This window comes from Rissa tridactyla, chromosome 5, assembly GCF_028500815.1.
Source record: "Rissa tridactyla isolate bRisTri1 chromosome 5, bRisTri1.patW.cur.20221130, whole genome shotgun sequence".
In the NCBI taxonomy this organism is placed as follows: domain Eukaryota; kingdom Metazoa; phylum Chordata; class Aves; order Charadriiformes; family Laridae; genus Rissa; species Rissa tridactyla.
The window spans coordinates 46,405,643-46,429,981 of record NC_071470.1 but is presented as its reverse complement, the minus strand read 5'-3'; the positions used below and the strand labels follow the sequence as shown (position 1 = coordinate 46,429,981).

Here is a 24,339-nt window from a genome sequence, read left to right as displayed (position 1 = left end):
AAAAAAAAATCTCATTAAGGCTATTTCACAACCTATGTAGTATATTATATTACATGTAGTTGATACACTATTATATATGGTGCATTATAAATAGTTATATTATGTCTGTGTTATATTAATTCTCCTTACACCTAGAAAGTATTTTCTGCTTCTAATGCTTTTTCCAAGAGCCTTTTACATCTTCAGAATGTTGTATCAACAGCTTCTCTTTTCCATTTAACTCCCTTTGTAGTTCATGTTTCTAAGCTCTTTGTCATTCCTACTGTCCTTGGGTCTCTCTGTTTTGTCTCCCTGTTAAGGTATGTTAACCAAAAATGGATGCTGTTTTCCATAGCTAAGGCCTCCTGAGCTTTGAACATAATGGAAAATTATGTATTCTCTCCAACCACACATACATTATTTGCCAAAACGGTGTTGTTTTTTTTTATTTTTCACAACAGCATCGTGGTGCTCTAATTCAAATTATTGCATTACCTTCAAATCCACCTCTTTAGTCCTAGTGTCTAGGAAGGTCTTACTGTCTCTGTATCTTCTTTCTATGCATGCAGAGCACAATGGAAGATTATAAGGATAGTTCCCTGCTGGCTTGAGCTTGACCATGTGAGGCTGTGTAGCATCTATAGGGATATATCATCAGAGTTAAGATGTATTGGTTTGAAGCTTTTTTGAAGGGCTTATATTTTGGTCTTTATTATGAAGGTCATTGCATTTGGAGAGGCTCAGGCAGTCTGTCCTCAATGGAATGCATTGTATTGGTCTGTTTTATTTGGAATTCATATCCACAAACTATTTTTCTAATTTTCAAGATCAATTTGAATTTGATCCTGTTCTCCAAAGCATTTGCAACCTTCCTATCATCTGCAGTTTTTTAAAATCATATTTTCGGATCTGTTACCCATGTCAAGAAATGTACTGAGTAGAGCATTGCTTGAGAGAAATAGTACTTTTAGGTCTTTTTGAGCTGGTTCTCTGTGGCTTTTCAAACGGTTGTTTGCTTACTTTATTGTGTCTTGTCCGTGTTCCCCGAAGAGCTGGTAACGATGTCATACAGGACAAAAGCCTTATTAGACTCAAGATATGTCACATCTGCTGTTTCCTCATTACCTATTAGGCTAGCTATCATGTCAGAGAAAGGAAAGAAATTGCTTTGACGTATTTTGATATTGACAAGACTATATTGACTGTTTAACATCTTATTATCCTATAGATTCTTTTAAAATTAAGTATGTAATATTCATTATAATCTCTTCCCTGATACGGAAGTTTGACTGATTGTAAGTTTCTCCAGTTTTTCCTTTTCCCACTTCTTAAAGACAAGGACCCTCTTTAGCATTTAGTAACCACTCATTTTTACTACCTATTTAGTAACAGACCTATTTTTTTTCTTTGGCTGCTTCTTAAATTTTGATTGCAGCTCGGGGATATTTTTCTTACCCTAATTGCACTTTGATAGATTCTGCCTTGTTTTGAGTCAGATTTTCTCGGCTTATCCCCATAGACTTGTGCTACTCCTGAAGCATACAGATGGATAAACTGTTGTTTCTGCTGTTTTGATTTGTAAGTCACTGAAGAATTCTAGATAACTAGGTCAGCCACGTAGGTCAGTTAATATAATTCCAATTAGTTGTTCTTCTCAAAATAGTTTACTGCTATGCCCTAGAACATGGTCTCTTTAATTGCTGTCAGCTGTCTCATATGGATTTAGCCTTGAAATTCTCTTTACAAGATACCCTAGCAGTTTCTGGAGTTTGGTCTGGTTTCTAAGTCCATTATCCTTACACTCTGCTTCTGTAACTTCCCTTCCTTACATAAAAAAGTAAACCCACATTCAATATCTCAAGTAGCTGAAAATAAGATCTGAAATAACTGTTTCACTATTAATTTTCTCCATCTCTTAAGATGAAGGTCTGTGCTGAACAATGGATTTCTTGGCCTGTGAGTATCCTTTAAATGTAATGTTCTGATTTTCTTTTCTAAAAGCAAACTGTGTACTTCAGGTCTTGCTTTCCTATCAGATCTATTCTTTAAAAATTCATTTAATACCTGCCCAGAAAAAAACCCTCAGCAATTTCTTTCATTTCATGAGGGTGCCTGAAGTAGACCCTCTGTATTAGTATCCCTTTTCTTTTCCTGTGTATTTTTACTGAGAGTTGTGTAACAGCCTTTCTGTTGACCAGATTTTTCTTGAATACTGAAGTATTATTTGAATTCTTGATATACAGAGCAACAATTTCTTTACTTTCTTCTTTGCTTTCTATTCTTGAACAAACATTCTATGGTAGTGTTTGATTTATCCCACTAACTTATTAAGCTGTGGTGGCAACCTCGGGTTCACCCAGTAACGCTCTGTAGTCCTTCGATCTTTGTATACACACATGATGTGTTTGCAAAGTTGCTTCATCATTCTTGGTTTTTGTCTCATGTTATAGTTTCTCTTCCAGATATCAATGATTTATGACGTTTGAAGTTGAAAAGTATTTCAGTTCCCCATCTCTCCTCAGACTAGTTTATATTCCTTCTCTTTGATTTGGCAGGTCAGTGTTACCATGCTCTTCATTATATACCCTCTATCTCTTCTCAGCCAGCTTCCTTTGCAGAATCTCATTTCCTGCTGATAACACCCTTTGGGCAGCCGTGCAATTACTGCCACTTCTTCTCTATCCCTGCTTGAGATGCTAGGCTAAACTAGGGACACTGGTGAATACCTTTGTGTCCACAGCTCCTTCATCATGGCTTTTGGAGCTACCACTGAATCTTCGAGTTTTAACTGGCAGCATCCTTAGTGTTCATATGGATGAGTGGCAAAGGGCAATGTTTTAGAAAGCTAGATTAATGAAATAGTACTCAGTAGCAGTTAGAGCGGAGTTAGTAACCATTGATCCAAAGACTTGCAGCTACCGACTGTTTTCTCAGATACCAATGACAAAGAGGCATTTTATGTAGAAGAGCCAATCTGTTTGGTCTAACTGAAATTTCTTTGGAAGCAGCAGCTGCATAAGAAATACATCAGAACACGGTTCTTAAACCTTTTAATAAGTAATGAGTCTGGAGTAGTCTGAACCAAATAACTGTTTTAGAATAATTAAGTTCATATATCATGTATATATTGAGCTCAGAAGAGGAATAATTGAAAAATTTCTATGGCCTATGTAATGTGATCCTCTCAGTCGCAAACTCTAGTGACATAAAACTTAGTTTTAAATGCTGCCTTCAGTTATACTATATTTCTGCAACTAAAGCAAGTATGTGGAATGTTGTTCACTACTAGCCTGGTACAAGTTATAGGGTACCTTCTGAATATTTTAGTTATTTGTTAATTGAGGACATACGTGAATCATTAAGTTGCTGTCATTGTTCAAAAGATGGAAGGAACCTCTAGAGTCCTGTTATCTCCCACATCCTTTTTCTGGAGAAGTGTTTGCTTCAAAATGCAAACTTCCCCATGCAGACACATCTTAATTAGGCTTATTTGGGAGAAGAATCCATATTACGTGCCTGCCAGTGGAGACTCAGAAACCAGCAGCTGTCTTTGAGGGAGATTACGAGGAAGCCTTAGGGCAATAAACAATTTGAACTTTGAAAGACTTCCTCATAATGTAGATGCTTTCATTAATGTCAGTGGGCTTTTAAGCTTTTTCCAGTTCAAGGAACATTACAATTCTGCTACAAAGGGAGCAGAATCCAAACAAGAGTCTCTGAGACACAGTGCTTCTACTGCATGATGCCTGCTTTCTCCTGTCCGGGTTGTGCCTTTAATACACAGCATAATAATTAGCATTCAACTCCTCAGTTTCCAGATCTTGGGACTTGAAAATGACTAATTTCCACCAGCAGAGAGTATGTTCAATACTGGATTAAGTAAAATAAAGAGTAAAGCACTGAACAAACTCAGTATTGCATACCATAAAGCTCATAACTAGCTTTAACATCATACTGCATTTTGTATTTTTTTAGTCTCAGTCCAAGTATCAGGTGAACATTCTCCATTACGGGGGTATTTCTTCTTTTTTACAGGTTATCACAATTGGTAAACATGTTAAAGGATACCATTATATCATTGCAAATCTGGTAAGCATTTTTAATATTTAAAATACCTGTATTACTTATTTTACTGTTCATGGAAGTGCATCAACTATTATTTTGGTTTAAGTGCATTTTAGAAAATAAAAAAAGCTGAACGTCTTTATCCTTGCCAAACGAATGCATGTATTGAGATGGTTTTTGTTTTATTGGCTGAATCTTTTCAGGGCTTAGATGCCTCCTGTGATATTTCCATCAATGGGAGTGAAGGTTGTTCAGCACCTTCAGTAGCACTTCATCCCTTTTTCTACATACTTTAGAAAAGTAGGGTACAGAAATCAGAAAAAATATCTTCTGCATTGTACGCTGATACATTCATTCAGCAAACTGATGTTTCTTCTCTCACCTCTAAAGTACTTAAAAATTACAGTTCTCAGTTTTCATTCTGCTAGACTAGTGAGCCTCAGCTTTACACATCTTCATTCCTCAGATTGGCTTGGTGATCAGTTTGAATTAATCTGTTCTTCACCATAGGTGATCAGACAGTAGAGCTAATAGTTTTCCTAAGGGGGAAAGTTCAGGAAGCATATTAGTTCTGTCAAAGTATTTTCTTTTAAAATTGTGTCTAAAGGTGAAAGGCCATTTTACTGACATGAAAGTCAACAACACTTACTTACTGCACCTAGGGAATCTAATCCAACATTTTTTTGTAACAGACAAAGCAAATTATGCAGGCTTGAATCTCAGTTATTCTGTTCCAGAAAAAAGTTTTGGTGGTTGCATGGTGTAAGTGCCTCTAAATCATTTTTTCCATCACTTATTCTTGGACTGTGATAGCGTTTGATAGAAATTTCATCAAGGCCCAGGGAGTCTTCCATAGTCCTTTGAGGGACCTGAGGAAACAGAATGACCATAGTGTGTCTGTCACACTTCACACATAACCCCTGTCTCCTCCCAACCTTTGATCAAAACACTCCCTCCCTCCAGGCAGGCAGTATTGTGAAGGATTATGTATGTCACTAGACAGGTATGAAGAAGCCTTATGCTCTAAAGGCCTCTTTAAAGCAGAACAGTGGGATTTCATTTTTATATTTATTAACTATTTTTTAAGATAAAGAAGGTAAGGTACTGATATTCACAAAGCAAGCATAAAAGTCTTACAACATTTGAAAAATTCCCTAACTGTTAGACATTTGTATTTTGCATTGCAAATATTGTATAAATAGTGTTTTGAGTCTTAAGGGAAATATTTTAGAAAAATTGTCTAGTGTATTTCATTATGTTAACTGGTTGCTATTTTAGCCATTGCTTTAAGTTTGTAACAGTAAGCCCATAAGATCTAAAACTTACTGAATCTTGTATTTTAAAGCTGTTTAATATCATATTTGCTTCCTACAAGTTTATACAGTTTAAGTGCAAATACTGTAGATCTTTTGTATAACATCATATAAAATATATATGTAATGATTTTAAAACTGTTTTTCTCTGTCACAAAGAAAACTTACCTAGTACTTGATCATATCCAATCATCTTCACTGAATCCACCTTCTTTCTTCTTTTCTTGACTGTAATAATGTTCTCCAGTCTGATCAGTCAGTCAAGAAATTGATCTGTTTTAAGAATAAAACATGCTGATAGATGGAGAAGAGTATGCAATGAATGTTCCTATTTGAATGTCAAGCTCACAATAATATTGAATAAAGTTTCATGATCCGTGTAGAAGTGTCTCTATTAACATGCAGAAACACATCATTGATGAGTATCATTAATATGCAATAGTTAAAGAGCATCTAGTATAGCAATTGCAGTAACTTCTAATAGTGTGGTCTGAAGTTGCTACTACTTTTTGTGTTCACTCAGAGCATTCATTTAAATTGAAGTGTCCGAAAGCAGTATTTCATTTAAATTCGTTTGTATGGTTGTTTGGGGCAAGTTAAAACACAGAACATGGAAAACAAAACATATGTGCTGTTTGTAAGAATGAGAAGTAGTTCTTTTACTGGAGGGAGGAGGCAGGGGAGATGGTAGATCCTTCCACGTCCTGTAGTGATCCTAGCAACAAGAGGACACCACTGTGGCTGTAGCTATACCTGCCTAAAACGTGCTTGCCTAACTGTTATTCATGCCAGTGTTCCCTTTCTCATTTAAGCAGTCCCATTGAAATTAACAAGAATGTTTAGGAAAGTAAGCATGGCAAGGACAGATCCACTCTATAAAGGTGTATGTCTAGTGAGCAACAAGAGGCGTTGCTGGCTGGTGGAGATGACGACTTAATTCTGGCAGCCCAGGACTTAAACTTGGATCCTGTTTGAGCGGGCTTACACTTCTGCAGTAGGAGTCATGTGGTAACTCTTTATTTGTATATACTATTGAGAGATCTGCCAAAACTGTTGGAATAACAGACATAATGTTTTCTGTGCCCAGGGATTTACTGATGGAGATTTGTCCAAAATTCAGTTTGGAGGAGCTAACGTCTCAGGATTTCAGATAGTTGACTATGATGATCCCCTGGTGTCAAAATTTATACAACGCTGGTCAACACTGGAAGAAAAAGAATATCCTGGTGCACACACTAGTACAATTAAGGTATGTCTTACATTTGTTTTAACCGTGACAGATGTGCAGGAAGTGAGGGAATTGGAATAGAAAGACAGGAGACAGAGAAAGCCTTTCAAAATCAGCTGTGCCAACACAGTTTTATATTTCTCTGGGGTACTTTTAACATTGTCTATCATAGCACTGGTTGAGCAAAGGTGCTGCACTGTCAAAAATGTTCAAGACAACTTTAATTCTTCTTGTGTCACTGTAAATCTGCGCTTGACAGTTTGTTAGGTAATTGGTTTAGATGTGATGATATATTAAGTATCTACTGGCTTTTCTAGGTTTTTCTCTTTCTCTGTGCTATGAAATGTTTTAAAGGCAAATACGTAGTCATGTGTAGGCTTCCAGGGAACACAGATCTAGCATTTTCTGATATAATATAAACTTGTAAGGAAATGGTAAGACAGTTGCTTTGAGACAGATGCCTAAATCCCATGAAGCCTTTTAAAATTAAATGGTATGCCAGAGGTACAGAATCATGGTCTGATTTCAGGCCTGAGTGACACAAGATGTGACACTGAGCAAGTGGTTGAACTTCCTTACCTCAGTTTTACTTCTGGATAAAAGTAGGATAATAGTACTTTCTTACCTTCTGTGACCATTATGAGCACCAGTTAGTGCTTGCAAGATGTTAACAAGAATAACGCCATTTTAATGCTAAATAATTTTTCTTTTAAGTGATACAATCAAAAATTTTATTAAGAATGAGTATACTTAAATAGCTCTAGGATGTATTGAGACAAAAAAATAAATGGCAAATGTTCTAGGCATAACTATTTGTGCTATTATTGATTTATAATGAGATGGATAAGAAGTTTCAGCGAGTAATGGAAGAACCATTTTTTTAAAATTCCTGGAACAAAAATCCTTTAAAGCACACAACCTTAATTTAAATGAAAAAAAAAAAAAGTTTGTAGGTTCCTTTTTTCTGAGGCCAAATGTGGGGGTCATTTAGGCAAAGTTATGATTTTTCTGTGGTTATTTTTGTATTTTTAAAATCTTTATCACAGAATAATTGGATTTCTCATTTGAAGTTTTACATAATAAACTAGAGTCAGTGTTATGCCTTTAGACACATTCATATTACGTACGTGTCATATATGTGGTAAATAAGTGCTCTCATTTAGGAAAAAAGGAAGAGACGTGGCTGTAAGTGATTATTAAAATTCTTTTGTCTCTCTGATTCTTGAATGCCCAAATCTACCTACCTACTAATGTTGCATAATCATAGTCTGGAAATGATCACAGTGAAATGCATGACTAAAATAAAAAAAGTCTAACTGAAGCCAAGATGCAGTTTTTATCATTGATGGAAAAGTAGATCAGAGGGACAGTGTGCTAAGGATTCTGGTACCTCTGGTATTACTTACAGTAGGCAGAAAATTGCATTTGTGTTAGATAAGATGAAGTGGTTGCAATGTTTTATTAGAGCATTAAAATCTGTAACTATCACAGGTATTCCCTCTGTTTCTTCCATGATGGGTCCTTTCAAGTCTACTAGAAACTGAAAGGGCTGAAGGAGTGTATTTTGAATAACTTCTATTTAGAGGTTTATTTTGTTATGGATAGGAGAAATAAATGAATTGAAACATTTGTTTTCATTAATCTTATTAGCGTAAAACACATTTTAAATTCAATTTAAAAGGCTGATCTATCTTCATTTATATATTGTCTGCTTAAGGAATGTACAGGATCTCACTGATAATCAAGAGATTGAGACTTATGTTAAATTATTAGTTAATTTATAAATGCTAGAGGTATTGATGGGGCTGGAAAATGTGGAGGTATATTCCAATGTTTGGAGAGATTGATTGCATTGGTTGCTGTATTTTTTTTTTTTTGTAGCTTTCTATCTTTTACCCTTATACACGTATCACTTGTCTTTTTTGCCTGCCATTACATGTAAGGACAGAGATGTGTCACATTTCATTCCCATCCTTGAGGGAGCTACAGGCAGAGCAGAATAATAGAAATCATAGAAACATGGCAAGAAAGGTCTTTGACCAGTCCATCCTCCCTGCCTGAAGGCAGAACCAGCTATACCTGGCAGTTCCTCTAATTTAACAGTTTCCCCAAGTGTTCTATTGCCGGGCTTAAATAGTCTTATTTTTTGCTTTTTGTCTAACCTAAATCAACCTTTGTATCACCTAATCTGTTACTCCCCTTTATCTGTTTCTAATGGATGTGAGGAAGTTCTCCTTTTTAGCTGTCCTTCTATATTTTAAGATGGTTGCCATTAGTTGCCTTGCCTTCTTGCCTGCTAAACTAAATAATCCCTTTTCCTTTGAATTTTCTACTCTGAGATCATGTTCGTCATTTTGCTCTGGAACCTTTCTAATTGGTACCCATCTTCTTTGAAATGCCAGATTGGCATCTGAGTGCTATGCAGTAGACATTGAAATAACGGCTTTGTGTTTCTCAGAAGCAGTACTCCTTTCAGGGCTTCCTTTTTTGTTACTCATTTTTTTAATTATTTTTTTTTCTCACTGTCGTGATACTGTTGAAATACATTTATCATGAGATGCACACAAACATCCAGATCTTTTTCTGCATTGCTTTTCTATACCGCTGCCGATTTAGATGGTGTCATACAATATCTTTGCACTCGATCATTCCTTTAAAATACAGGATTTTTCATCTATTCTTGTTGAATTGCATCCCTTACCTGTCCCTCCTGAACATGCCGTTCCTTCATATGTTAATATTCTAGCTGCGTTTGTTATCCTTTTCTTCTTGGAATAGTGTATAAAAATCGAAGTTAGTGAGCAGGTTAAATCCCTGGTCTGCCATTTGTCCCTTCCGCGATCTTATGAATAATTTTTCTCCTCTTCTGGTTTTGAGGCAGTTGTCCAAATTGTCAGTGGTTATAAATGAGCCTTTGTCATTATTTCCCATGGAATTTAGGAAGCTGTCACTGCAAATTCCTTATGAAAAGGATAGGAAGGCTAATAAAAGTCCTGTATTATCAATACAGAAATGAGAGGTGGTTACATGCCCCTACAAGGTAATGTTATCTCTGGGATTGCAAATGTTCTTTCATTGCAGGCAATAGCATTGCAACTGTGTTGTATTATCGTCCTTTTGTAATCCAAAAGGAAGTATACATTCATTTTACATTATAAAATGCAAGTCAATGGGATATGACTGAGCTGACGTGACAAGACATATCACAACGTCAAAGTACAATCCCGAATATAGACGAAGACACCTCTTTCTAAGATAAAGTGCATTTCAAAGGAATGTGCTCTTCAAGAAATAAAAACATTGTTGAAAACCCGTTTCATAGATGGCCAGAAGAGGTCCTGAATCAAATTGCTTTAAAAATGTATTTTCACAATTTATAAAATATTAATTACAAGAAATTGCAGTTTTAGGATGTAGATGCGAAGAGACACTGGTTTTACTTGTTGCTGCGCTGTACCTGTATTGATAAAAAAACACAAGATTTGAAGATTAAGTTGGGACACTTAAAACTAGTGCTTTTCTGTCTTTTTACAAAAGGTCTTTTCATCTTTCGAAAGTAAAGCTGATATACTGTTTACCTCAGATTCAATTTAGAATATATCTGTTGTAACTGAGGGTGCTGTTATCAGTCTCTGCATGCAATTCTAGAAGAACTAGTAACGTGTAGGTCTTGAAACATAGCACTGAGCATCCTGGTGAATTTCTTTGTCAAGTAGCAAAACGAAGGCCACATTTAATTTTATAAAGGCCTAATAATACCAAGTTGAAATCCCCTTTTGATCCATTATTGTGAATTTACAAATATGCTGGGCTTTCTGAGCCTTAGTGTTGTGTCAGTATATTATGTTTAAGGCAGATCTCTTGCTGTTGTGGAAGGACAGGACACTGAAGGACAACACATCCATTTGCATCCAACTGCTTCAACTTTCTAATCTGGTTAACCCATTCTGTTTGGGGGCAGCCTTTGATCTAATTCCTGGAAGAAGCTCAATTACTACCACTTGAAGGCTAGTGAGACATGATAAGTTGTATTGGGTTTGCATGGCAAGGTTTTGGTAGCAGGGGGTCTACCAGGTTGGCTTCTGTGAGAAGCTGCTAGAAGCTTCCCCCATTTCTGATAGAGCCAATGCCAGCTGGCTCCAAGACGGACCTGCTGCTGGCTAAGGCCAAGCTCATCAGTGATGGTGGTAGCATCTTGGTGAGAACATATTTAAGAAGGGGGGGGGGGGGAAAACAATTGTGCAACAGCAGCTGGGGAGAGGAGTGAGAATATGTGAGAGCAACAACTCTGCAAACACCAAGGTCAGTGAAGAAGGAGGGGGAGGAGATGCTCCAGGCATCGGGGCAGAGGTTTGCCTGTGGTGAAGCCCCGCAACCTCCCCCTGCAGCTGATGGAGGACCCCATGCTGGAGTAGGTGGATGCCCGAAGGAGGCTGTGACCCTATAGGAAGCCTGTTCTGGAGCAGGCTCCTGTCAGGACCTGTGGACCCATGAAGAGAGGAGCCCACACTGGAGCAGGTTTGCTGGCAGGACTTGTGACCACGCAGAGGACCCACGCTGGAGCCATCTGTTCCTGAAGGACTGCACCCCGTGGAAGGGACCCACGCTGGAGCAGTTTGTGAATGACTGCAGCCTGTGGGAAGGACTCACATCGTAGAAGTTCATGGAGGACTGTCTCCCATGGGAGGGATCCCACGGTGGAGCAGGGGAAGAGTGTGAGGAGTCCTCCCCCTGAGGAGGAAGGAGCGGCAGAGATGTGTGATGAACTGACCACAACCCCCATTCCTTGTCCCCTTGTGCCGCTTAGGAGGAGGAGGTAGAGAAATTGGCAGTGAAGTTGGTCCTGGGAAGAAGGGAGGGGTGGGGGAATGGTGGTTTAAGACTTGGTTTTATTCCTTGTTGTCCTACTCTGATTTTAATTTTTCCCCAAGTTTTGCCCATGATGGTAATCAGTGAATGATCTCTCCCTGCCTTTATCACGACCCATAAGCTTTTTGTTCTGTTTTCTCTCCTCTCTCCAGCTGAGGAGGAGTGATAGAGCAGCTTTGGTAGGGGCCTGGCATCCAGCCAAGGTCAACCCACCACCTAAGTACTAAGATTAAAGTATACAAGTATAAATTGGGAGAGGAGTGGCTGGAGAGCAGGCCTGCAGAAAGGGATCTTTCTGGTCGGCAGCAGGCTCAGTAGGAGTCAGCAGTGTGCCCCAGCAGCCCAGAGGGCAAACGGCACACTGGGGTGCATCAAACACAGCATATCCAGCTGGTCAAAAGAGGTGATTATCCCACTGTATTCAGCGTTGGTGTGGCCTCACCTGGAGTATTGTGTGCAATTCTGGGCCCTGCAATTTAAGAAGGATGTTCAGGTCCTTGAATGCATCTGGAGAATGCTGGAAGGAAAGCTCTGTGAGGAACTAGTAAGGACTTTGGGCTTGTCTAGTTTGGAGAAAAGGAGGCTGAGGGGTGACCTTATTCTTCTGTACAGCTTCCTGCGGAGGGGAAGTGGAGAGGGAGGTGCTGAGCTCTTCTCCCTGGTATCTAGTGACAGGATGCGTGGGAATGGTTCAAAGCTGGGCCAGGGGAGGTTTAGACTGGACATTAGGAAGCTTTTCTTTCCCAAGAGGTTGGTCAAGCACTGTAACAGGCTTCCTAGAGAGATGGTCAATGCCCCAAGCCCCGTCAGCATTGAAGAGGCATTTGGACATAGCCCTTAACAACATGCTTTAACTTTGTCAGCCCTGAATTGGTCCGACTGAAATAGTCTAGTATCTTCTATAAGCTGTCCTACTCTGTGATGAGCTTTACTAAGAGCAATCTTAGGCTTGGTGTGTGCTAGAAGTATCTGAGACAACTTAGGTATGATATATAAAGAAACTACATGCAGCACGCAGAAAAGAATTTGGGGCTGCCTGGGTGGAAGACATAAGACAGCTCAGTCTTGTAGAGAATACCATTGTGTTGGAAGATGGTAACAACCCCAGTACTCACTGCATCTGTTTCCAGTGGCTTGAACTGCTTCATGCTGGTATATTATGTTTCAGATGTTCAGAATTCATACGATTGTATTTCAAGCTTCATAATCTTTCCTCCCTCCTTCCCCCCCCAAGCAATCAATGCATAGCAAAGTTAACAAAAATATAGATTCTTTTTGCCTTCTGTCATAGTTTAACCCCAGCTGGCAGCCAAGACCATGCAGCCACTCACACAGTTCTTCCCTGTCCCCCAGTAGGGCAGGGAGAAAAGGAGGGGAAAGGGAAAGGAAAAAAAAACTTGTGGGTTGAGGTAAAGACAGTTTAATAGAAACAATAACAGAAAAGGAAAATAACAATAATAATGACACAAGTCACTCTCAGTGGCAGGTGAATTGGCACCATCCCGAGCAGTGATCGCAGATTCCCGCCCTCTGGCAAACTCCCATTTATATACTGAGCATGACATCTGTGGTACGGGATATTCCATTGTCCATTCCATCTTTCTGTATAGGCTCCTTCTCAGCTTCTATGGGAAGCTGAAAAAAGTCCTTGAAAATAATACAAACATCACCCGGCAACAAGTAAACCAGTATGCATTACTGACATCCCTTTCATACCAAATCTGAAACACAGCAACCACTAGAAAGAAAACTAACTCTGTCCCAGCTAAAACCAGGACGCCTTTAATTTTCCTTTAGTAGTTTTACATTTTCGGGTCTCACTTTTATAACCAAGTCGTCTAGTCTTTTAGCAAATTATTATGAAATCTGGTTTTTTTCAAGATGTAGTTCTAGAATTTGAAGTATTTGTGTAGTACCAAATGGTGTGCGCTTCATGATAAAATTGCAAAAGTTGAAAACTGCCAATTTTAAACTGTAAGTCAGGAAGAATGAAGCTTGTAATTGAAAGCTGCTGGTTTAACTGTACTGGTGCTTGTTTAGCTCAAGGATGGAATACAGAGCATGCAGACAAATATAAAAGTATTTCTTTACCTCACAGAAGTAATTAAAATTTAGATGACACATTGATAATCAGGAATAAAGAAGAGAGCAATGAAAACATTTCTTCAATCTGGAAATTCAGAAAGCATTTGGACTAGATATAGACAACTGAGCAAAAGCATACAATTATGAATTAGACAATATCTTCATTTTGGGGTACGTCTCTTATGATTGCAGTGTGTTGGAAAATGGTTTTATAGTACCAGGCATTTTAGTAAGAGTTATAAGTGATATTCTGTTGCACCTGCTGTACTTCTAATGGAAGAATGTGATTTGATTATGCCTGAATTCAAGTAGATGATAATTGATTTATAAATAAGAATTTAAAAATTTAGTTAAATTCAGTATTTAATATGTGATTTAATCAGGAACTGAGCTGGAGCCAAGTTTTTTTTTTTAAGTGCCCTTGTAAAACTGTAGATTTGTGAGATTTTTCTGCATATGTTTTCCAGTCCTTGTGTTTTGGTTTCCTGGGCATAAAAAAAAAAATTAAAAAATAGATATATATGTATATATCAGTTGGCTTTCTAGCTACCTGGTTTCACTGGACTTTTGAATCCCATTATTCAATCTTCTCTACTTGCAAAAGTATAGATGAAAAATGTAGGCGTAAAAAATCACAATGTTAAACTTCATGCTTCTTTTAGTAGCTTAAGGTTCTTTTGCATAATAATCACTCATTCCAGCACAGTTGGTTTGTTTGGTTTTGTTGTGTTTTTTTTAAAGAAAACTCAATTAAAGAATGGAACATTTGGTCAGCGAAAACAGCGGGTGGTTTGGGGCAATCTGTAGATTTGTCTCAGACATACAAAGGCCCTATTGACCCCGCTTCTTTGAGCCTGCAAGTAAAAGTGGCTGAACTGTGCTAAAGCAAAAGTATTTGCCAGACGTTAGAAAACTACAGAGTCCTGATGTCTCTATGCAGCTTTGTTTCTTTGAATTTGAATCCACTTATTCTTAGTAATTATAAATGTTTAAGGATATTCATCCAACAAAGTTCAATGGATTCCTCCTGCTTATTTTTCCAGGAACTCTTTATCACTTTTTTCAACCAGCAATTCACCTGAATATGGTTGATACAAACAGAAGAAAGCTCCAAGTGCTCAGCAAGATCCGGCATGCCTCTGGCCTTGCCAAGGTCAATGGCATTTAGGACAGGGAGCTTGATGGGAAATGGCGATTAGAGGAGAAGGGAGAATGATACACAAAGCTGAAAGTAGTAGTAGGAGGAATGTGTCATTCAAAAAAAGGGGTCAGCAAAGTGGAAGGAGCCTGTTGGGATGTAAGTGAAAGGCACAGAAGGGTGGTGGCAGCTCACAGAGCTGGAGAGACATCTATGGCCAGATATTTCTTGGGTCGGGAGAATAAGAGAGGAGGAAAAGCACTGAGGATCACTAGAAGATCATTTAGTGTGTCTTTATGTAAAGGCTAGTCAAAGAATCCTCATATGAAATTCCAATTTAGAATAATTTCTGTTGCAGTGTTGTTGAGCTTCTAGGGTAAATAATTTATTTCCATTAATCTTTGTAGGACTTTCTGTTGACTATGAGTAAAAATAATATAGCTGAAGAGCCTAATGGAATTTTCAGGTTCTTACCATTCATATAGTATCAGTCATTTTATAAAATTGAATAATCTGATCTCTAATCCCTCTTCTACTATTTTCATTAATTGCACCAATCATTAATTATTCTTCTAGAAAATGATCTGGAATACATTTTTATGATCATCGCACTAACTTTCTTTTGGTTAAAAACTCAACTCAAGGATATTTACCATAGTTAACAATGCTTGGATGGCCATTTTTATCATAAAAGGAGCAGTGATTGAAGACTGTGTTTCAGTATATATGTTAGTAAATGATCATTTTAGATTTTAAAATTTATATCTACTGTAAGTCACATATGCTTACTGATTTATGACTAACATTAATTTTTGAAGGTAGAACATAGGAATTTAAAGAGGCTCAAGTGTATTTTTAAGGTAAAGCAGTAAAAAAACCAAAAAACACCCCACAAAACAACAAATAACCACCCACCCCACCTCCGCCCCAAAAAATAAACCAAAACCCAACCCCCCCACTTTAACACTTTAAACATTCATAGTAGCTCTTTCAAATCCATCTCTTACAGCATGATTTTTCAGAGAAGTCTTTTTGCCTTCCTATTTGTACGTTTTGTTTTCATCCTCTGCTTTAAATTTTCCTACTTGGTCTATTTTCACTATTATAACCATAGGCTTCAGTTTTTGCTGCTGGATCCTGCTGATTTTTAACGCTGTGAAGTGGCATACTTTTCTCTAGCTTACCCTTGAAGAAGGAGATTTTATGTATTCATATGGTGACGATTAAAAAGGCTTATGGTCTTTGTGGTTTACAGTAAATTAAAGGTGATTTTATTATCAGTGGCATTTCTATTTTGCAAGTGCATTCTGTTTAAAGTTAGAAGTAAAATTACACAAATAATTGTAAAATGTTATTTATTCTGTCAGTATGTATATTTTCCACCGTGAAGTCGATTGGAAGACAACATTTTTTTATATAAGTAAAATGCTGTGGGTTGAAATCCAAATAATTGTTTTTATTATTTCTGTCAAGCTGTATGGATTCAAATCCAAGTAATTGGTTTTAATGTTTTGTCAAGCTCTGTGTGTTTTTGGTGATATAAAGTTCACTAGGAGTAAGCTTTAGTTTGGGAGTTAGGAGGACTTAGAAAGCTTCTAGAAAAATGGAAAAGAATAGGGCAATAATTAATAGACTTTTTAAGGAACTTAGTAAAAAGAAGTGAGTTTAGATAGTAAACTTTTTAGCCATTGAGTGATGACTGGAGATTTTAAGAACCTCCATGATTTGAGGTTCAAAGAAGTTGTTACACAAATGTAGTGAATGCACAATTTACATTTGTACAAATATGTAAATAATGAATAGCTTAGAGTTGTTTCTGCCGTTACTGTAAGGAGAGATTAGATGCCCTCCTGATTTATTTATTTTTACTTATTTATGATCTTCAGAGGGAGAAGGAAAGGTATAAGAGAGAAAAGATACAGTGTGAAGATTTGCATTAAAAGCTACTTTACTCCTTTCAATATCTTGTTTTAATACTTGATAGTTACTTGTTCTCATTAACAAGTGTTTAACGGAAAGATATTTTTGTATTGCAGCATACTATGATAGATGTAGAAGGAAAGGCTACAGCCGTGAATGTTTTTTTGTTTTGTTGTTGTTTCTTTTTTAGTACTAGTGTACAAGCTGCTGTGTTGTTTTTGATGGCACTGGCTTGGAGAACACTTTGCATTGGTATCTGCTTCAGTATTTCATTAACTTTAAATTCCTTATACATGATTATTGGAGCAACAGCAAAATAAAAGCCTCGTCCAGCAGTGCACTGTGCTATAACATCATTACTGCCTGCTCTCCAAATAATCAGTATTGAACCATCTCACCAGTTGATCCATTGACCATGGTCAACAAAAGCTGAGACAGAAGAACATAGTGGACCCAGAGTAAATGGCAGGACGCTTCTGAAAGCCCATCTTTATGTGGCAACAGACGGCTTAGTTGAGACAAATGTTGAAGGATTTCTAAGATTGTCTGACACGGCGGAGCTCTTTGTCTGTGATGCATTTTCAGAAAATAAAGGGGCCACAATGTTAGGCTAATCTAACCTTCTGGATAATGGAAGGGATAAGTTCCCACACAACTTCTCTATTAACAGTTCGGAAGGAGTGTAAGGCATGCATGCTGACTTCCTGTTCTTTTGAATGGAAAAAGGTCTGGAACTTCAGTAGATAGAAATCCCAGTGCCATTAATAAGATCTGTCACTGTTCTACTTCCTCCTGGAAGGCAGACGGTTCACTTTGTTGCCAAGACTTTTGCCCAGATCCATAATTTTTTTTTCTTCTCTGACATCGTCCTGATATTTTGAAGAAATGTCTGCTTTACGGTAGCATTAGCTCTTCTCTTTGGCCATTGCATTAAATCTAATGGAAGACAAAAGTACTTTAAAACCTCTTTCCTCTGTGCGAATTCAAGAAAAGAAGGAAAAAAAAAATAATCAGGTACCTGCACTCTTTTTTTGTGCTGAATTAGCACCTCTGATGACTGTAGTGAGAAGAGTGGTGTTCTGGATTGGAGGTAATCTTGGGGGAGGAATTACACCCCAGGAATCTCCTTCCTATTAGAGTAGTAGGTGAAATAGGTAGAAAGGCCAAGCACCTTGAGGTTCATAAATCTTGTGATCTTTGCTGTATTCTGTTTTAAAAGGAGTGAAAGAAGGTCACTTTCCCCTATAAATATCCTATAGTGGGAGTGTTAGGATAATTGAAGTGCCCCAGTCTTGTCAGTGTCTGCTTGATGTGCTATGACTGTGTCTTTCAAAGAGGAGTGAGACTTCCAGGGGTGTCTCTTAGGCAGGTGTTTAGCTACTGGGCTGGAAACCAAAGCTGTTCTGGATGTTCCTAGAGAGCAGCCTTTCCTAACCAGACAAGGAGATACCTAAAGAACGTAAACACATCACAAAATCAGCAGGTTTTCTGGATAGCAGTTTTGGACCTGAACATTTAAAGTTTTCTAAGGTGACAGGTTACTTAAGGTGTTCTTTGCATCTGATATTCTGCCCATAACATTATGGCATTTCAGAGCAAAAATACCTATTATTTGTTTAGCTGTTCTGCGCACAGAGTGCTGGAATTGCATTTAAATAAAGGCTCATCGTCAAAATGTAAGTTGATCTGAAAATCTCTGGAAACAAAATTTAATAAAGATAGTGTATTTGTTAAGATAAATAGGACTTGATCTCTAACGCCATCTTTACTGAGATTAATTAAAAAAAAAAAAATTAAGATCCAGTAATTTTACATTTTATTCGTTTCTCCTCCCCTTTTAGTCAGGACCAGGATTGTTATGAAAAACTTACAAAATAATCAGCTGATATTTCCAAATATCTTGCATATATATGCAATTATTTTCAGCTGGAAACAAGTTTGTTTTAAAAGCTGCCTCTTTTCACAAGAGCTCCATTCTAATGTAAAGATCAGAGAGGAGTAGGCAAGCATCCATTTTTTTTCTGGGCTCCCTGACCTCTGCCTCAAGTCTCAGTGTTTGAAACATGCCCATAGGTAATGGAAAAGCCATCTGGATTTACGATGACATTTACGTTTACAATATTTGATAACGTCTTTTATTTCTATTGAAAGTAACTATTGGCATTCCCGTGCTCTGTCGTGAGAGTATGCAAGGTATCACAAGAGGTCCTGAAGGAGGTAGCCATTTCCTATCCGTTAGTGAATTTTCCTCTGTTTCATTTGTCAGGCCACTTTCAAATGTTTTCCAAAGTGTGTGTAATACTGTCTTTTTCAAAATAGCCCCCAGATACATTAGTTAAAGACAGACCCTTTAAGAAATAGGTGTCCGAGTTGCATTAGTTTAACTACACTGAAAGTCACAGGAGGTAGTTGCCCAGTTCCTTCACTAGTTCTTGACAAGTAACTGTCTCTCATTCTTTTTGCTTGTGGTTTTATATATGTATATACCTATTTTTTTATATATAATATATAAAAACGTAAGAATGCTTCTAGATCTATATACTGGTTTCTCGCAGTTACATCTGAAATTACAAACAAAATGATAGAGTTTTGTGAATCTTTTGACCAAAAAGCACAATTATTCTACAAAGCACTATGAAAAGGCAATTCTGCTTTTGTGGTATATACTAGCATTCAAGTAGAGAAATACTTCGTTGTGGAAAAAATGCACAAAACTCAGATGAGAGATTTTATTGAAAATAATTCTCAAAGCAAAATAAAGCTGTAACGTGTATTAAAACAAGACACCATTTGATATCCCAATTTAGTCTGTGTAGAGTTCAGTGAAGTATTACAAACAGGGTGATAAAATGCATAGAGAACCATTGGAAAAAAAATGCTAGTATAGAGCCATAAGGCAAACATTTAATATATGCGCAAGCTATAAGGCCACGCAGTTTGTGTCTTTACTGCCTTTGACGTGTATTTGTTGGTATTTAAGTATGTTTAAATTGTTTAAATATAAGGAAAAGTGCTGAACATTTGCTTATACCCATTGATTCTACCAGTCGCTCTTGCAAGAAAGAACATTTCCTATATTACCTCTCTTTGAGTCTTACGCCTCTCCAAGGAAAAATATTTGTGTATGATTTTAGACCTCTGATCTCTTAACCTCTGTTAGTGACAGTGTCCCTTCTGCTGTCCCAATAGCAGCCCCCCCCCGCCATATGTGGTGAGGAGCCGCCTTCTGGGCTTGTTTCAGACTGATTTCAGCCTTCTTGAACACTACTTCGGCTGGATACACCATTCCAGCTGAGATGTCCCTTGCGTCTTGTACGCTACCACTGTGTTCTTTGACTCAGCGGGTACAGTGTCTGTCCAAAATATTTTGGTTTTATTTCTCACTGTTGTGTTAGATTAGGGATGAATGGCTAGTTCATAGTCCCCTTGAGTGGTTTTAATTTGTTTTAAGCATGTCTACAGTGTAGACATATGTATCTAAGTTGATCACCTTGGACTCCTCCAGGAGTCTCAGAAGTCACTGGAGATCAAATTAGTAGAATCTAAGGCATGATTCAGTTCATCTTAAAGAAGGTGTCTTGTAACAGGTCAAATGAATCACACTTTAAAATGCTTATTTCTCTTCTCTGACTGTAAAAAAAAAAAAAAAAAGAAAAAAAAAAAAAACAAACCCTAGTATGTCAAGGGTAGATTTGGACATTGCAGATGTCCAAATCGTGAGAAAAAGAATTTGACTTCTTGTGATTCACAATACTTCCCCCCCCCCCTTTTTTTTTTTTCATTTAGGTCTTCATATTTTCATTTCTTTTCCAGTGCTCAAGTATGTTCTTTTAATGTTAGATTTTAAGTCTCTAAGCATATCTCTCAACTTTATGTCTTCAGCACATGAACAGGCATTGTGTTAAACACAGGACTAACAGGCTAACATTGCATCTTTTTATAACATATTACAGCTTTAAAATATTAACATTGCATCTTTTTATAATATATTACAGCTTTAAAATATATGTGTAAAAAAAAATCTTGTGCTTCTGGGGGTGTCTTCTGTAAATTCATCTTCAGAAGATTCAGTTACTAATTGTACAAAATAGGATATTTTGTACAAAAACCCTTCTAGCTAAGGATTTCTGGTGTTTTCTGAATACTGGAAAACAGCTAAAGTTACAAAAGTCAACATCTTGCCAGTTTTTCTTTGACAGGACATGACATATCTTCTGCTTAGTCTGGAATGACTTTTTGTCTTTACTTTTCAAATTCATCTTTGCAACTGCAGCTTACAAATTTTATTAAGGTTTAAGATACATTTTAAATTTATGTTGAATAAAATCGCGTAGGGACCTTGTGTTTTCTCTACTTGACAATTAGGGCATTTATTTAGAGAGGGAGAATTCTTTCATATGATATGCATGCAATCCATGTTTCATAGCAAATAATATAAAATCCTTAGACACTTCAGTGAATTATATTATAATTTATATTATCAGCTTATTGTTATCATCGTTCTAGAATTATGAGAAGAAAGATTTTTTTTTTGTATATTCTTTGCCATGCTTTAATTAATATGGGTGGTTCTGTAGGAACTATAGCATAGTAGCTATACCACTGTGTATATATGTTGCTGATTTTTGTCATGTAAAGTTGAAAGGAAGAGAAATGAAGTTAGGAGATTTACATTGCGGTAAAAGTAGTAGGCTGTAAGAGCCCCTCCCACTTTCACAGAATAATATTCCAAATTGTGCTCCCACTTTTTCTAATTGTGCAGATCAGCACATGGATGAATCTCCAGTACAAAACAAAGTGAATCAAGACAGGGCTAATGCATCCTTTAACTTGTGGCAATTTTATTTATTATGCAGACACACACACAGAGACACCCCTCTGCATGAGCTGGTTATCGGTCTGTCATTTCTTGTTTATGGTAATGAGTTTGCTTTGGTTTAGTTTGTCAACTTTACATCTATTCATTAAGCTATAGATAGTTTTAATGAGCCTCATGAAGCTTATTAGGAGCTGAAAGTGTGTGCAGAATAAAGCAGTAAGAAATGATACATGGGCTGTTTGCTTTCATGACATCTCCAACAACATGAAGGAATAAGATGCTTGTGAAATATTTTGAGATCCTTAGATTAAAGCTGACTTAACCTAAATTAAAGCAGGTGGTTTTGATATATGTGATGACATGTATACACATAGAGATATATATTGATAGGCAAAGCCCTACACAAACTGAATATGTGACTGAGTTGTGAATATTCAGGGCGGTAATTATATATTATAGGGTTAATATTCTTGAGATAATACATTAAATATATCCAAATGATCAAATGAAATGTAGAATAACTGAATTAGCACTACAGCTTTTCAATTTTAAGCTCTTATTTTCTCTGCTACCCAAAGTATGTTTCAGTGGTTAATGACAGTGCTGTATCCACAGTTTCTCAAAATGCTAGTGTGGTACAATATGTACTGCGAAGAGCTACACTTAAAGAAGTATTAATAGTCAGTCCCAAAAAAATGAGTCAGGGGCCCTTCTCTTCCTCTTCTCTTCCTCTTCTCTTCCTCTTCTCTTCCTCTTCTCTTCCTCTTCTCTTCCTCTTCTCTTCCTCTTCTCTTCCTCTTCTCTTCCTCTTCTCTTCCTCTTCTCTTCCTCTTCTCTTCCTCTTCTCTTCCTCTTCTCTTCCTCTTCTCTTCCTCTTCTCTTCCTCTTCTCTTCCTCTTCTCTTCCTCTTCTCTTCTCTCTGTTACCTTCTCCTCATCTCCAAATTCATGTCCACCATTTAATCACAGCTACTGTGGCAGTAGAAAGTATTATCAGCTCCAGTGAGGCTTTCACTTCGTTCTTCTGCTGTTCTGATCCCTGATTTCTGTATAACTCACTGAGAGAACTTTCGTAAGAAGATTCACATTAATCACCCAGTAAGCTTAAATATCTGGAAAAAAAAGAGTCCCACCTTCCTTTTCTTCCTCTCCGAGGTCTAACAGTTGCATATAAAAATGACCTCAATTCAGGAGCCTGCCTTGGTTACAATTACAAGAGCCTTCTGCATGACTTGAGCTAGCTAATTAAAATTCTCGTTAAAGTCTGAGCCATTGAAGCAGAGAGCCAATATATCATTTCTCTCCACTTTACAGTTTATATATTTTCAGCATCTAATAGCCTTCATAGGGATCATTGCATTCATTCATAAGGCTGTAAGTAGTTATATTCTGGCCCATATTTCCAAAAATGTCCCTTATATTTGGCATAATTGCAATGTTCTGGACTCATAAAGCCCGTCCAACAAAGTCCTCAGCGTACACGCACTTGTGGTTTCTCTTCAGTTAGTTAGTTAAGATGTAAAATTTTCCAGTCACTGAAGATACCGGCTTTTGACTGTTTAGCCCCAGCTTCCTTCTGATGCATATGTTCACAGGATTCTTCTCTGATGTCTCAAAAGTTGTAAAGCTCCTTATATTGTGTGAGATTAGGAACATGAGGCTCTTCCTCGCCTATATTGCTCTTTGAGGGGCACCACTTCTTCCAGACATCTCCTCACAAAACCTGCCTTTGCATGCTGTTGACAGGGCATTGCATACCTAAAAATAACTACCGCTTAGTTTTTATACTTAATGGATAAAAGTTAAGCACACGTATATACAAATACATGTTGTTTGGTTTTGTGTGTATCAGTGTGGGAGGAGATGTAGTCTAGAGAACTGTATATAAGTGCATCTCCATGAAGAGTGTAGTCAGAGGAACAATTCCTTGGTTTTAGAGGCTAACGCAAGTTAAATAGTGGAAATTGTTTCTTTTTTCCCCTTCCACCTCCATGGACTTCCAGCCATATCTGCACACAGAACTGTCATGCAGTTGTAAAGAGAAAGGAATGTAATTCACACTGAAAACAGCTGTAAATCTTCAGTTTAGACTTACTAGCACTGTCCTCCCTAACTATTCTGATGGGGAACACTTCATTAATTTGCATAAATGCCCCTCAGAGGGTAGTGACTTCCAAACTAAAGAAAAAACTGGTCTGATTTCAAGTATATTTTTCTGTCCTTTTTATTTTTAATATATTTCTGTGTTTAGTAGATTAACGACTGGATTGTAAGGTGTAGTGAAGCCGAAGCTGGTTTTTAATCAAATATTTTTACTTCTTTCAGTATACATCTGCTCTGACCTATGATGCTGTTCAAGTGATGACAGAAGCTTTCCGTAATTTGCGTAAACAGAGGATTGAGATCTCCAGAAGAGGAAATGCTGGAGATTGTCTTGCAAATCCAGCTGTACCCTGGGGTCATGGTGTAGAAATAGAAAGGGCATTGAAACAGGTAGCTTCCCTGGAGTGAATGCTGGGATGAGTGCATGTGTGAAATTCTCTATAAATACTTGAAAAGAACATTCCAGTCTTCAAAGCTCCCTGGATCTTGCTGGGAATAATGTAGAAGCAAACGCCTCAGGAACGTGTCTCGTACTAAGATAATATATTGCATATGGAAAAGAGTCTAAACTGAATGTTTTAGAAATATCAATAATCATTTATGGAAATATAAAATGCATTTTCTAAAAAGAAACAAACTTAATTCTTCTACCACTTTCATCTTCATCTTTATAGGTTCAAGTGGAAGGTCTGACAGGGAATATAAAGTTTGATCAGAATGGAAAGAGAATCAATTTTACAATAAACATCATGGAACTCAAAAGTACTGGTCCTCGGAAGGTAATTTGAATTGTCTTACAGTGTCTTTAAAGGTTTTACCAT

General features: G+C 37.3%; 1 protein-coding gene across 3 annotated transcripts in view; it reads left to right on the top strand.

Moving 5' to 3' along the window:
• GRIA2 (glutamate ionotropic receptor AMPA type subunit 2) overlaps positions 1 to 24,339 on the top strand; it is a 93,714-nt gene that overhangs the window by 46,514 nt on the left and 22,861 nt on the right. For all 3 annotated transcript variants that reach the window (XM_054202578.1, XM_054202577.1, XM_054202579.1), the window contains exons 5-8: positions 4,015 to 4,068; positions 6,445 to 6,606; positions 23,741 to 23,908; positions 24,193 to 24,297. In XM_054202578.1, coding sequence (XP_054058553.1) covers positions 4,015 to 4,068; positions 6,445 to 6,606; positions 23,741 to 23,908; positions 24,193 to 24,297 — 489 coding nt within the window. The remainder of the gene's footprint in view (positions 1 to 4,014; positions 4,069 to 6,444; positions 6,607 to 23,740; positions 23,909 to 24,192; positions 24,298 to 24,339) is intronic.